This window comes from Lolium rigidum, chromosome 5, assembly GCF_022539505.1.
Source record: "Lolium rigidum isolate FL_2022 chromosome 5, APGP_CSIRO_Lrig_0.1, whole genome shotgun sequence".
NCBI classification, from domain to species: domain Eukaryota; kingdom Viridiplantae; phylum Streptophyta; class Magnoliopsida; order Poales; family Poaceae; genus Lolium; species Lolium rigidum.
This window is the reverse complement of record NC_061512.1, coordinates 225,933,019-225,947,713: the sequence shown is the minus strand read 5'-3', so window position 1 is coordinate 225,947,713 and position 14,695 is coordinate 225,933,019. Positions and strand designations below refer to the sequence as shown.

Genomic DNA, 14,695 nt, shown 5'->3' with positions numbered 1-14,695 from the left:
CACAAAGGAAGTATCTTATAAGCTAGTCTCCATCTTTTTTTTTGTCATTGTAGTACTTCCTCCGTCTGCAAAAAGATGTCGCAGATTTGTGAAATACATATGTATATAATTGCGTTTCAGTATATAGATAGATGCAAATCTAGAGAAATCTACGATATCTTTTTTTTAAACAGACGGAGTACTAAATTTTATTCAATGTTTGAAATAACTGAATGGCCACGTGTACATATAAGCTTCAAAACACGAAAATTCACAAAAAAGAAAAAGTCACAAGAACCCAGTTCCGTCGCGGCATGCGCTTCTTCTTATGCCATGAAAGTCGGAGCCTTCCTGACCTTGGTAACTTGCTCGAATGCATATGCCATCTCGATCAGCCTTGGCTCGTATCCCTTCATTCCACCGAAGCACAGTCCGAACGGCACCCCCATCTTGCCGTACCCCGCCGGCACGGTAATCCCTGGCATGCCGCCAATGGCAAGCACGCGAGACAAGAAGTCGTTGGGCGTCACGACAGCGTCGAGCTTGTGCTCTTTCATCAGCTTCTCCAGCCCATCGGTGGAGAGCTTTTTCAGCTGCCTGATCGCCGCTTTCTCCGTGGCACCGATGCCAGTCGTGTTCTCGGCCACCAGCAAGATGAGCTGCCCGACCTCCTCCAGCTTCTCCTGTCACACGCATAAATATTTTCAAATCAGATGCATGCCATTAACGATGACAAAATGCATACAAAATCAAATTAATGAATCTGAAAGCTGGAGCTGACCTCAACGGGATGTGCGATGTTGAAAGCTATGACCTCCGCAAGCGATCGGACTGGGGAGTATGTCAAGTCGGAAAGGTATGCGTTGAGGCTCAACTTGAACTCTGCCGGTAATGCAATCTGTTGACCATTGTTTAAGGTATCCAGTATGGTGCTTAGGTTCTCTATGTCAAGGTTCTCGATAATGATCGCGCCTTGTTCCCTTCAAACAAATGTTGCAAATGTAATAGTACGGTATATGATTTTATATTTAAACCACATATAATCTTTCGTAACATCCTAAGACAATAATGTGTAAACTAGTACCTGATCGAATTGAGATGTTGCTGGTAAAGTTGCAGCGTCCCGTTTGGGTTGTCGAAGAAGCCATTGGGTACACCAATCCTCTTCCCCATTAGTCCATCATTCTTCAAGAACTGCATGTATCCGCCATGAGGGATGTACTTTGAAGCTGCCCTCGTGGCTGCCGCGTCGAGGGCGTCGTAACCGGCGATGGCGTCCAACACGCGGACCGCGTCCGTCACGGTACGGCAAATGGGCCTGCGGATTGATAAGAATAAACAATTACTCAATTGATATAAATATGCAATTTACTTGTTTTATGCACGTAGAGATGATAATTTGTATTGTATGAAAATATTGCAAACACATAGTAGGAGTGTAGGACATATGGTATTAAACCTCTTGTTAAGTTGTACAATTATACTTTTTGTTGGGAATTTACACCTGTACTTGATTTTTTTTGTGAAACACGGTACGCTCACATATGCGTACATACACTCACGCATATAAACGTACGTAGGTACCTTGATTAGCACAGTACAAGATGTCACCTAGGGATGCAGTTTGTCTAACTTGAACCATTTTCTAAGAAACATGCAATTCATATGAAAACTGGGTTCTAGTTGCGCATTTCTTGTGAAAAAATGTAGCTCATAACAAGTACGGGTTGAAGCTGCACATTTCGTAAAAGAAAGTGCATCTCGTATCAAAAACCGGTTACTAGTATATATTTTCTCAAAAAATGCAACTCGTTGCAAAAACATGTGGTTAATTGTGTGTTTGGAAAGTGCACCTTGTATCGAAAACAAGTTGGAGCTCGACAGTTCTGGAGAATACGGAAGCTCCTATGCCACAAGTGTTACTAGTTGCGCATTTCTTTCGAAAAAAGTGCTACTCGTATTAGAGTTCGTCATTTCTTGTGAAAAGTTCCGCTCGTATGGAAAATTGTTTGCTACTTGTATATTTCTTGTAAAAAAGTACATAAAAATAAGTGAGCCTATCTCACTTGGTTAGAGAAATGAATGTACAACCCAGCCACCAAAGTTCAAAACCCTAGGATTTTATTATTTTGAATAAATATTCGATGTAGCATCTACCGCATTCCTTTAAAAAGAAGGTACGAATAACGGTTGCTAAAAATGCAACTCGTATTGCATACATGTTAGAGTTAATTTCATATTTCTCGAGAAAAGTGTATATCGGAAACCAACTTCTAGGTCCATATCTATTCTATTCTATTATATACTAAAAGCAAAATATGGATGCAAAATAAAGCAACCACGTTTGTCCACATATGCTTAAAATATATACTATGTTGATCCTTATTTTAACGTTTGAGATTAAAAGATAACAAGTGTTTCGTGCAACAATAAACACGTACATATAAGTACTTGACACGTGAGTACAGAAGGAAAATATTTAGAATATATTTTACTGGATATCACATAGCTATTACCATCAAAGATCTCGTACGATTTTAATGGAGTGTTTAAAGTAAAGATGGAAAGCAATCTGACCGGACTCCCTAATTCCATGGGACGTGCAAGGCAATGCCTTCCCATCAAAGATCTCATATACTATTTTAATGCAGCGTTTAAAGCAAATATGGAAATAAATCTGACCGGACTCCCTAATTCCATGCGACGTGCAAAGCAATGACAGTTTGAAACAAAATGCTGGTATACAATTTTGATGGGGGGAAATTTGACCGGCCGGGCTCCCTAATTTCATGGGATGTGCAAAACATGACCAACGGTATAGTTTGAACAAGAAAAAATTCTGATCGTGGTGTTTCTCTAGATAAAACACTTATTCTTTTTGAGAAAAAGTTGCAAGGCTTATCCCAAAGGAGCATAGCTCCGATCGTTAAAAAATCAGGCTAGAATTAGAACGTGGTGAGATGGTTGATTTGGATGGACTATATGGATATAGTAGAATAAAAGAACTCCTCAATAAAATAAAATAGACTAAAGGAACTCCTTTCCAACATTAAAGAAAACGTGATAAAAACTGAGCACATCATGGACATAGCATTTAATTTCCTAAGATTCAGAAGATTCATTTACATGTAAAAATACCGAGTATAGGACATAAATGGTGTCGGATAAGAAGAGTAGTCTGTAAAATTCCAAATACAAAGTGGAAGAATAGTTCCAAACTAGAATCAAAGATAAATCGACTAATATTAAAAGATTAAAACATATTGTGGCTGCAACGAACAAGCTTGAAGAAACAAATCCTACAAAATATTCCAATTTACAATGTTTCATATGTTCTAAGCATAGTGATTGGCATAAAATGAAAGTTATCACGAATGTGAATGAAAATGGGCACTTCTAAATTTCTAATCAACACAAGTCTGTAGCTACAATATATTAGAAGGTAAAATATAAGAAACTAAATTTGATAACTAAAAAAATTAGTAACAACAATATTTTAAAATGGGAGGAAACAAAATTTGACAACAGAAGAGAAATATAAAGAAGTTTGATAGGACAGAACAATCATTGATGAGAGTAATTTTAAAAGTATTTTAGGGAAGAGGTTATAAGGCGTAAATCATCCGGAAATGGAATAAGGCATATTGGTTGTTCTAAGATGTATAAGTCCTTACGAAAAACCGGGTACTATATATCATAAAGAACAATATGTGAAGTGTGTGAATTTAAGATAATATGTACTAAAAAATTATTTATTATACGGTCGAGCAACATACGTAATTAGATCTAGAGGTGGGAAAGGATGCGTGAGCATGAAATTATTCTAATGGAGAAGTCTTACTACGATATGTTTATATCTGAGACTTTTTTTTGTGTGTAATTAGGAGTTGATGCCAAAATAGGTGTAGAAGAAATTAAGTCCAAGTGGTCTCTGAAAGTGCAATCAAGTCATATGCTTAATTTTTTTTCTGTGTATAGTTAGTCGATCATGTCTACACTTTAGAAAAAGAAATATTCCAAATATTGCAATTTTAAGAATAACTAAAATCTAGCCGCGCAAATGCGCGGGTCACGCAGCTGGTTTTTAGAGAAAAGTGCAACTCCTTTCGAAAACCAATGGCTAATTGCATGGTTCTTGAAAAAATTATCAGCATAAATCTGTTAGAGTTGCACATTTCTTCAGAAAATGTAACTCATATAAAAACTAGTTGATGGTTGGTTGCGCATATCTACTGAAAATGGTGCAACTTGCATCGAACACCAATTGGACTTGTTCATTTTGTGTGGCAGGTGCAACTCATACACCGGCTACTAGTTGCACATTTTGTTTAAAATCTCTGTTCGTACCCTGGCGGCTGGAAATTTTGTTTCAGTTTTCGTCCCATATTAGCACGTTTTTTGAAGAAATATCTGACCATTCTGCAGTCGACTGAGGCTTAAAAAAATCTCAGCGGGCTGCTATTTATCAATCCGTTAAAAATACTCCAACTTGTCTTGAGAGAGAAGTTTGCGTGATACTTCACAGTCACTAGTAAAAATGCATGATTTCAGCAAACATGCACACAAAGTGAAATACGGCCAAGCATCTTACCCGACGGTGTCTTCCCTAGGTGTGATTGGGACAACCCCGGCCCGGCTGGTCAACCCCACCGTAGGCTTGATCCCGACCACCGAGTTGAGCGACGCAGGGCACAGTATGGAGCCGTCCGTCTCGGTTCCCAGCGTCACAGCCGCCATGTTCGCAGCTGCCGCGATGGCCGACCCCCCGCTCGACCCGCACGGGTCAGCCGACAGCACATACGGATTCTAGAGCCAAACAAGAAGATCAATATACACATGCTTAATTACTAAATGACCTATCCACCGGAGCAGAACAAGAACGCGATCGAATTACCCTGGCCTGGCCGCCGCGCGCGCTCCAGCCGTCTGTGCCGTCGAGGCTGCGGAAGTTGGACCACTCGTCCATGTTGGCCTTGCCCAGCACTATGGCGCCGGCGCGCCGGAGCCGGGACACCACGCCGGCGTCCCGCTTCGTCCTGGACCCGAGCAGCGCGAACGACCCGGCCGTCGTGTTGAGCTCGTCGCGGGTGGCAATGTTGTCCTTGAGAAGGACGGGAACGCCGTGGAGCTGCCCGCCCCTGCCGCCGATGGTGGAGAATTTCCCGGAGCGGCGCTCCGCGTCCGCGCGCTCGGCCTGGCGCAGCGCGTCCGGGTTGACCTCGATGACGGCGCGCAAGAGCGGGTTGAGGTCGTGAATGCGGTCCAGGTAGAACTGGACGAGGCAGACAGAGGTGAGGCTGCCGTTTCTGAAGCCCTGCTGGATTGTGTCGACGGTGGCTTCTTCGATCTGGAAGCCATGACCGCCAACGGCTGCGAGCAGCACAAGGGCGGCGGCCACTGCCAGGAACAGACGCGGCATCTCGTCAATGTTTTAGTCTCTATGTGTGTCTACTGAACTGTGCTCGGCTCGTCAAGCTAATATGGGTGTTGATCTATCTATCATCTTCCGAAGGGCCTCTCCCTATATATATATATCTTCATTCAATTCAATTGTTATGTTTCGTGGAAATGCCTCTTTTCTATATACTATTCTGTTTTGTTCGAAATATTTATTATGTTTTCGTCCAACAACTTGGAAATTAAACGACCTCTTACTTATAGGAAGCTGTGCTCTGGTAAACAATGGTTGTTTTGCTAGGAACACACCACGCAATGTCGTGGCTATTATAAGTATATGCGGCAACTCGCCTGCTTGACAGTGGATAATACAAAAGACACATGTGGTCATTATAAGTTATGTTTGACAAATGGCAGTCGACAACAAGCTGCTTCTTTCACAACTTTTCACCAAATTGTTTATTGGCTTAGCCAATTATTATGGTGTGGAACCAAGAAGAGCATAAAGGATATTCCCAAGAAGTTGCTTGTTACTCCTATGTACATATGGATATAAACTAATTGTATGTTCTGAGGGTTGAACATTGGCGCTCTCAGCTCTTTCCAGCATCTCGACATGTCTCTTTTCCGGTAAAATAAATAACTATTACTACCTCCATCCTAAATTTAAGGCTTATATTATTTTTAGAAAGTAAAACTATGTTAAGGTTAACTAAGATTTTACCAAAAATCATTAACATGCCAATTAATATCATTAAATAGATAATAAAATATATTTTCATATGGTATATACAAAATATTCGATTTGTTGATAGATTGTTTTAAAGTTTGGTTAAACTTTACTTTGTTTGACTTTTCAAAAAAATATGCCTTAAGCTTTGGATGGAGGTATTATGTTTGACCCGTTAAGCTTAGGAAGACACCATCCAACATCGTGACCAAACGTGCAATGGAAAATTAGCAATAAACAGCCACCCAAGTCTCCAAATTATACAAACTACAACTAGCTATACTAGGGAATTATAAGTTTTGTTTGACCAAAGGGAGTCGGCAACCTATTTTAATCAAAAAAATTATATTCTCCTTCAAACAGGTTTTTGCTGTACTATATTAATATAGCAAACACACGATACAACCACGGTAGTCTCAAAAGGAAATCAAATGCTGGGGCAGCAGCAAACACATGCCCCAAACAAACAAAAAAAGAAGAAATAAAATGGAGAAAGAGGCGGAATAACTAAACAAAGGTGGCCCGAAATAGCTGCGTCCTCCGGAGAAGTACCACTACGCTCTCAGCAGAGGCTCATAAAGTACCAACAAACACCTTCAAGAAGGAAAGCAACAACATTGTTGCCCGAACCAGATGGTCCTAGAGTTTCCCCCAGCACACTGGGGAAAGTAGACGCAGGGTAGCCATAATTCCCTCTAGGAAGGAATGGAGCCATGATGTCTACGGGTGCTTCTATTCTTGTAGACAGTGTTGGACCTCCAAGAGCAGAGGTTTGTAGAACAGCAGCAAGTTTCCCTTAAGTGGGTCACCCAAGGTTTATCGAACTCGTGGAGGAAGAGGTCAAAGATATCCCTCTCATGCAACCCTGCAACCACAAAGCAAGAAGTCTCTTGTGTCCCCAACACACCTAATAGGTGCACTAGTTCGGCGAAGAGATAGTGAAATACATGTGGTATGAATATATATGAGCAGTAGTAACGGCGCCAGAAAAGTGCTTGCTGGCGTGTGGTTGATGGTGGTAATATTGCAGGAAGTACAGATGCAGTAAAACAGTAAACAAGCAGCGGTAGCAATATTTAGGAACAAGGCCTAGGGATCATACTTTCACTAGTGGACACTCTCAACATTGATCACATAACAGAATAAATAGATAGATGCTTGACTCTACACTCTCTTGTTGGATGATGAACACCACTAACTGTGTAGGATTACACGAACCCTCAATGCCGGAGTTAACAAGCTCCACAATATTCGATGTTCATATTTAATAACCTTAGAGTGCACGACAGATCAACATAACCAAACCAAGTACTAACATAGCATGCACACTGTCACCTTCACGCTACGAAAGGAGGCATAGATCACATCAATACCATCATAGCAATAGTTAACTTCATAATCTACAAGAAATCACAATCATAGCCTACGCCAAGTACTACACGATGCACACACTGTCACCATTACACCGTGCAGGAGGAATAAACTACTTTAATAACTTCACTAGAGTAGCACACAGATAAATTGTGATACAAAACACATTGCAATCATAAAGAGATATAAATAAGCACTTCACTATGCCATTCATAACAATGAATAAGTATTCCGTGAAATATAGCCTAAGAGACCCACACGGTGCACACACTCGTCACCTTTACACACGTGGGACAAGGAGTCTCCGGAGATCACATAAGTAAAACCCACTTGATTAGCATAATGACATCTAGATTACAAGCATCATCATATGAATCTCAATCATGTAAGGCAGCTCATGAGATTATTGTATTGAAGTACATAGGAGAGAGATGAACCACATAGCTACCGGTACAGCCCCTTAGCCTCGATGGAGAACTACTCCCTCCTCATGGGAGACATCAGCGTTGATGAAGATGGCGGTGGTGTCGATGGAGGAGCCTTCCGGGGCACTTCCCCGTCCCGGCGGCGTGCCGGAACAGAGACTCCTGTCCCCCAGATCTTGGCTTCGCGATGGCGGCGGCTCTGGAGGGTTTCTCGTACCGTGGCTTTTCCGTATCGATGTTTTAGGTCAGGGACCTTTATATAGGCGAAGAGGCGGCGTCAGAAGGTCAACGAGGCGACGACACAACAGGGGGGCGCGGCCCCCCCCCCCTTGGCCGCGCCGGCCTACTGTTTGGTGGGCATGTGGCCCCCCCCGCGGCTCTCGGGTGTTCCGGAAGCTTCATGCAATCCTAAGATGCTGGGCGTTGATTTCGTCCGATTCCAAGAATATTTCTTTACTAGGATTTCTGAAACCAAAAACAAGCAGAAAACAGAAGCGGCCCTTCGGCATCTCGTCAATAGGTTAGTTCCGGAAAACGCATAAATATGACATATAATGTGTATAAAACATGTAGATATCATCAATAATGTGGCATGGAACATAAGAAATTATCGATACGTCGGAGACGTATCAAGCCACCATCGAGCGGCACCGCGCTGGTGTTGAGCAAGTCGACAAGGATTTCTCTTTAAAAGACCCTATCCATGACCCCAGGACAATCCGTTGCACAAGATTGAGCCCATTTTCAAAACTAGGACAAGTCAACTCTAATAGAAAAACATGAAGAAACAAAGTGCCAATGCAACATGAATGCAACTAAACTCAAGAAAAAAAATCTAAGAAAGACACCTAAAGACTTTCGGGTTGCCTCCAGGGAAGTGCTTTCTTAAAACCAAGTAACCAAGATTTATTTGCTCCAATCTTATTTAAATATATGTAAACCAGAGAATTATTTATTCTTGCCTCCCATGGAGGTTTGAAGCATTTACTCTCACAATTCGGTTGAAGTCCCACCCGCTTAGAGTGTATCAGAATCTTGTAAATAAATAGGTACTTGTTTCCAAGTGAAGATGGACGCACCAAGCGTGGTAAACATGCCTCCCTAGATAGCTTCAATAAGCACATTAAGTGGAATATTATTTGTAAACCAAAACATCAGGGTGGTGATTATGAGTGGAGTTTTTAGAGTTAAAGAATATGAGCTTACTTAGAAAGTGACTATATAAACTATTGAACGAGCTAGGAATGTGGCAAGAGTTGCTTCACAAAAAATTTGCAATCTGAAACTCTATCTCAGGTTTCAGATAAACCAACTAACTCACCAATTTTGAAAAGAACTAATGAATGTAAAAGATGAATTCTTCAGGAGAGGATCGCTAGCAATAGGTAATGGTTAGGACACCAGTTTTTGGGAAGATATACATCTCTATATAATATTGTCTATCACAAAAATGTTACAGTTCAAAAAGAGGAGCTAAGAATGCTAGGCTACAATTGCGGGGCTGTTGTAATTAAAACTCTTCTTCTATCTAATCGATTGGTAGTTCGACTGCCCGTTCCTCAAAATAATGTTACAGTTGCAAACGTTTCTGCATCGCCACCTCTAAAAGTAGGTTTAGGAGGACTTTAGCCTAATAACTATGATTGGTGGATTCACTTAGTTCGGCAACTAATGTTAGTTCAGCTATCAGCTATTTTGATTTACTCGGCAACACTGCTTATCTTAAGAAGTACATTTGGAAGATTAAAGTTCTACTTAAAATTCAAAATTTTATATGGTTCTTACACAGGAGGGATCCTTACTAACGATAATCTTATTAAGGGAAATTAGCATGGGTGTACTAAATGTTGTTTTTGTGATCAAGAGAAGACAATGCAACATCTTTTATTAGATTGCCCTTTTGCAAAAAATATTTGGAGGATTTTATACATGACTTTCAACATCCATCCTTCTATTAATATTACAAACTTTTTGGTAATTGCCTGAATGGTGCCGCAAAGAAAGATAAATAACAAATTAGAGTTTGTGTGTGTGATTTATTATGGCTTATGGAATGCTCGCAATGATTTTACCTTTAACAAAAAAAGCATCATTTTTGCATGTCGTCTCTATGGCTATACATTGGATCCATGTGATCCTATCTCTAGCCGACAGAGAAGCAGCATGCCAAGAATATTCAGTGCAACCGGTTGGCGACGTTATCACGGAATTTCTACAGCCGATACGTGAAAGACAATTAACATGAAGATGTTAAAGCATAGATGGATTTGTGTTCCTTTTAGATGGCTTGTTCATGTTGAGATCTTGAGTGACCCTGAGATGTAATAATTTGTAATACTCTTATCATAATAATACATTAAAGAGCCGTATGCATCAATTGGTAGTACTTTTTCCGTGCAGAAATGTAAGATATTTTAGTTTTTTATAGGCTCACTCACTTTTGTTTGTATCTAGTCTACTTTGAATCGTATAGGCTTGCTCTTTTTAGTTTGTATCTACTATATTTAAAAATATCTAAACCATTTTATATTAGGGCACGGAGGAAGTATATCACACAGCGAACACACATACTAGTACTCACTATCCATCGTTCATACGAGAACCGACACACGACAAAGGTGCGACGACGCTGACGCTGACACTGGTCATCCACACTCGAGCACACTTTATTTAGCCCCCGTCACGCGACACCGCGCACACCACCCGACGCCTAGTAAAAATTAGCACTCCACTCTGCTGGCTGACAAAGCATCACGCCGTGCCACGTAGGAGTACAAGACTGCCAGTCTGCCACCGTGGCATGGCAGAGACGCGACGCTGAGCCAGCTCCTCCGCGCTCGCTCGCGCGGGCGCGGGGTCTCACTCGGTGGCCTCCGCGGCGGTCACGGGCGCCTCCTCCTGCGCCGGTGCAGCCGGTGCTTCTTCAGCGACAGCGGGAGCGGCAGCCTCTGGCTCGGCAGCCGCCGTTTCCTCGGCCACCGCTGCCTCACCCTCCTTGGTCTCTGCGTCGACCGCGGCTGGTGCCTCTACGTCTGGTTCCTTGGGCGCCTCGGTCTCCGGCTCGGTCGCGGTTGCTGGCTCTGGCTCCTTGGTCTCCTCCGCCTCCTTGGCCTCAACGGGGACAGGCACCTCGGCTTCGACCTCAACCGGCGCGGGGGGCTCCTCCGTTTTCGCGACCTCCTCGGCGGCGACGGCCGGCGGCGGCGTCTCCACTGCGGGCGCCTCCTCGGCCAGCGCGGCGGTCGGGTTCTGGACCTGCACGTTTGCACGACGCGCACACATGTTAGCTCTCAGATCGGTCGAGCTCGATCATGATCAACATGACCCGTTCGTTCGATCACATATGGAGATCAAAACATAGACCTAATCCATCGAACGGTCGAATCAATCGGAGCATATGAAAGAGAATAGAAGAGAGCGAGCTACGTACATCAGCGGTGGCCATTGCTAGCTGTCGTTGATGCAAGGAGATGTACAAAATGGAGGAGAGTGGCTAGCTGAAGCTAGTGCGCTGCTACTGTGATGACACTGATGATTGATCGGAGAGTGTGTGTCTGTGTGGAGCAATGGGTCGGGGAGGAGGGGCTATATATAGTGGCCTGGGAAAGTGTTGAAGGCCAAAACGGGGAGAACGAAAACGCAAATTGCACACGAAAGAAAAGAAAAACGAAACGGTTGTGTCGATCGATCGAGAGACTGTTGAACTCCAGTCCAGTCCACCTCAAGATCATGATCATCATCAGGAATCTTTGCGAGCTGGATGTGCAAATAAACATGTCCTGACGACGTGCAAGCGTACGTTCGTCACGCAGCCCAAAGGTGTCTGTCCGTGAGTCATGACCACTACTAGACCAGGGTGGTGCGCAGCAACAGTACGTCGATGCACGGCCGCCGTGTAGTTTATCTCGCTCAGCTTATCGCGAGGCCGACAGGGATCATGTCACATATTCAGCAGATCATACTACGCATCCACAGATCGATGGATCGATCGGTGTGCCGTGAAAGTGCCAAGCGAGAGCTGGCAAAGTCTGATCGAGCTGGTCGCGCGCGGTGGCAAGTGGGGGAGCTTTTGCGTTGCGAGATTGGGGATCAGCGGCAGCGCGTGCAGGGTCTAGCTCTGGGTTGTGCATCTCATCGTTCTTGCTTGCACGTTCTGCCCTGTCATTGCCATCGAATCATCGAGCTCTAGCCGATTAAACGAGGCTACTAATTCATTCTGTGAGCTGGATCAAAACGTATTGATTAGTGTTTGTTTCTGTACGAGATTATATAGTTGCGTGAACAGGGGCGGCTGTCGGGTTAGCGCGAAGACACTGAAACTGGAACAGACAAATGTGCGTACCTGAATAGCAGTGATTCGATTTTTGGAATGAAAGCATCACCACTCGTTGGCGCTCCCCACGCCTAAATCCGGACGAAACAACCGCCGGATTGGACGAAATTAAGTCGTGGGGAGTACCGTATTTCCAGTCGTCCACCCGAAGTTCGGCGGATAGAGTTTAAATTCAAACAAATCGCCGTCCCGCGCTACAAGTACGGCCAGTTGATCGGCAAAAGGAGCAAAAGGATCAGCCACAGATCGGCGATCGGAGGGAAAGTACACGGAGACGAGGCTCGTCGGCGGTCCCGGCTGGCACGGCGGTGTCCGACGGACCAGTTCCCTCACACGCCGTGGCCGAAGCGGCTGCGGCGGGCGACGAGGAAGCAGCGGCAGTGGACGTCGAAGCAGCCGCAGTCGACGAGGTAGATGGTGAGGTAGACGAGGTAGGAGCCGGCGGAGACGACGAAGGACTGGCCGGAGTGGCTCGGAGGATGTCGCTGCGGTGGCCCTGGTACCAATTCCTCGTCTCCTCGTCCATCAGTTCCATGTCGCCGCCGCCCATGAGGAACGCCAAGTCTGTGTTCCTCTTCTTCGCCGCCGCCGTCGTCTTCGACGAGGCGATCCGGACGCCTTGGTTGGCGAGCATCTCCCGCCACCTGCCGTCGAACTTGTCGTTCCTCCCGTCGGCGTGCGACCTCAAGTCGGCCCAGCACTTGTCGATCGACGCCCGCATCCTGTCGGCGGGATTGTCCGTCCGTTTGAGCTCTTTCGGCTTCTTCGGCCGAGTTCGGGCGCCCTTCCGCCGCGCAAGCCGCCGGAGCGTCGGGGTTGTACTGCTCGGTCTTGCTCTTCGAGAGGGTCGTGCGAGTTTCCTTCCACTTCTCGCAATTCTCGAGGCGGGCGTAGACGTTGAGGAACTTGAACTGCAGGCCGGTGTCGTCCGTGTACATGTCCAAAGCTCGGCGCAGGCTGGGAAAAAAGAGCACGGCGATACGGGTCGGGTAACGACGATGTACCTCGGTGATGCGGGGTCGGCGGAGCATACCTTTTGCTCCAAGTCGTGGCCGCTGATCGGCCGTTTGTCGACCTCCTCCCGTATGCCGTGCCATTTGCTGCACGCCGTCCGCATGATCCCCCAATGGGTGGCCATTGCCTTCTCTCCCCGGTACACGTTCATGTTCGTCTTGTTGAAGTAGGGATCGACGAGTTTGCGTTCCTCGTACGCCTGCTTCACTCGAAGCCGTATGTGTCGAACGACCGATTGGCCCCGATTATGCCGTTCGTGGACACGGTCATCCAAGCTTCGGCGAGGCACTCCTCTTCCTTCGGCGTCCATTTGATACGCGGTTCGGCAGGCGGCGAGTCCTTCTTCCTCTTCTTCTTCCCCTTCGACGAGGTTGGCGGCGGCTTGAGTTGGCTCTTCTTCTTCCTCGTCTTCTTCTTCGACGGCTTGGCTTCCGTCGGCAACATCCTCCCGATGCCCGTTGCGCGCCGCCACGGCTGCCGTCGCCCTCGTCTCCTCTTGCGTGAAGAACCCCGGGCACGCAGCGGCGGCGGCCATGAAGAACCCCGGGCTCGCAGCGGCGGCCATGGAGCCGGAGGTGATCATCTCGTGGATCTCCTCTTCGTTCGGCGCCGCCATCGCACCGAACGGGAGCGGCCCTCGTCGCAGGGCCGGCGAGGTGTCCTCGAACAGGCCGCCGCCGCCGACGTCAAGCTCGGGCGGCGACATCGTGGACCTGGACGGTTGGACGTAGGCGCCCTCTTGGAACACGGCAGTCGGCGACGGCGAGTACAACGAAGGGGAGAAGGACGACGGGGAACTGGTTGTACCTTGCGTCGGCCATTGGCCGGGGAACACGCTGCCGCCGCTCAGGGCCATGCTGATCATCCTCGCTTGTTCGTCCTGGGCCGCCGCCGCCGCCCTCTTGACGGCGGCTCTTTTCACCCTCTCCGCCCTGGCGCTTGTTTCCACCTCGCGCCGTTTCTCGTCCGCCGCCCACTCGGCGTTCGACATGCCCGGCGGCTTCGTCTTCTTCGCCCGCATCTTCCTCGCCGGCGCCTTTGGCGGCATTGTGGTGGACGAGAAGACGAGCAGGAGAGTGGTGGTGGACGAGAAGACGCCGCCGGGAACTGGAGCTGGAAGACGAGGAGACGAGGAGATTGGGGAATTTCGGCGGGAGAGAATGGGGATATGCAAGCAAATTGGAGGGAATGGGGATATGCAAGCAAATTGGAGGGAAAATCGGCAGGATTTGGTTTTCCAGTCGCCGACTACGCGGGTCCACACGACGTTTCGCGCCAAAATCTTTCGTCCGGAGTCCCCGAGCGCGCCCGGGGGCCGGGGATGGCGTGGGCTCGCCGGATGGATGAAGGGCCAAATCCGGACGAAAACGAGGAACCGGGGGCGCGACTGGGCCGAATTTCGCCGTCCGGATGGAAAAAACGCTCGCCGGGGGCCTGTTCGGGGGG

General features: G+C 46.4%; 1 protein-coding gene across 2 annotated transcripts; it reads right to left on the bottom strand.

The window, feature by feature from the left end:
* Nucleotides 1-305: 305 nt before the first annotated feature.
* On the bottom strand, nt 306-5,398 carry LOC124655657 (probable amidase At4g34880). 2 transcript variants are annotated; one of them, XM_047194519.1, is made up of 5 exons: nt 4,874-5,398; nt 4,571-4,785; nt 1,064-1,297; nt 761-959; nt 306-662 (listed from the first exon to the last, which is right to left on the bottom strand). In XM_047194519.1, exons 1-5 carry the CDS (start codon nt 5,396-5,398, stop codon nt 306-308), a joined length of 1,530 nt encoding a protein of 509 aa, XP_047050475.1. The 2 variants fall into 2 exon arrangements, with proteins under 2 accessions (XP_047050475.1, XP_047050476.1); XM_047194520.1 differs by having other exon boundaries at nt 4,571-4,664; nt 4,891-5,398.
* Between the last annotated feature and the right edge of the window lie 9,297 nt (nt 5,399-14,695).

Bases quoted from the DNA above. Each gene is read 5' to 3' on its own strand.
- LOC124655657 (XM_047194519.1), bottom strand. From the start codon at position 5,398: ATGCCGCGTCTGTTCCTGGCAGTGGCCGCCGCCCTTGTGCTGCTCGCA. The intron at 960-1,063 runs GTACTAGTTTAC...ATTTGTTTGAAG, and splicing joins CAACATCTCAATTCGATCAG to GGAACAAGGCGCGATCATTA. The intron at 663-760 runs GTCAGCTCCAGC...TGCGTGTGACAG, and splicing joins ACATCGCACATCCCGTTGAG to GAGAAGCTGGAGGAGGTCGG.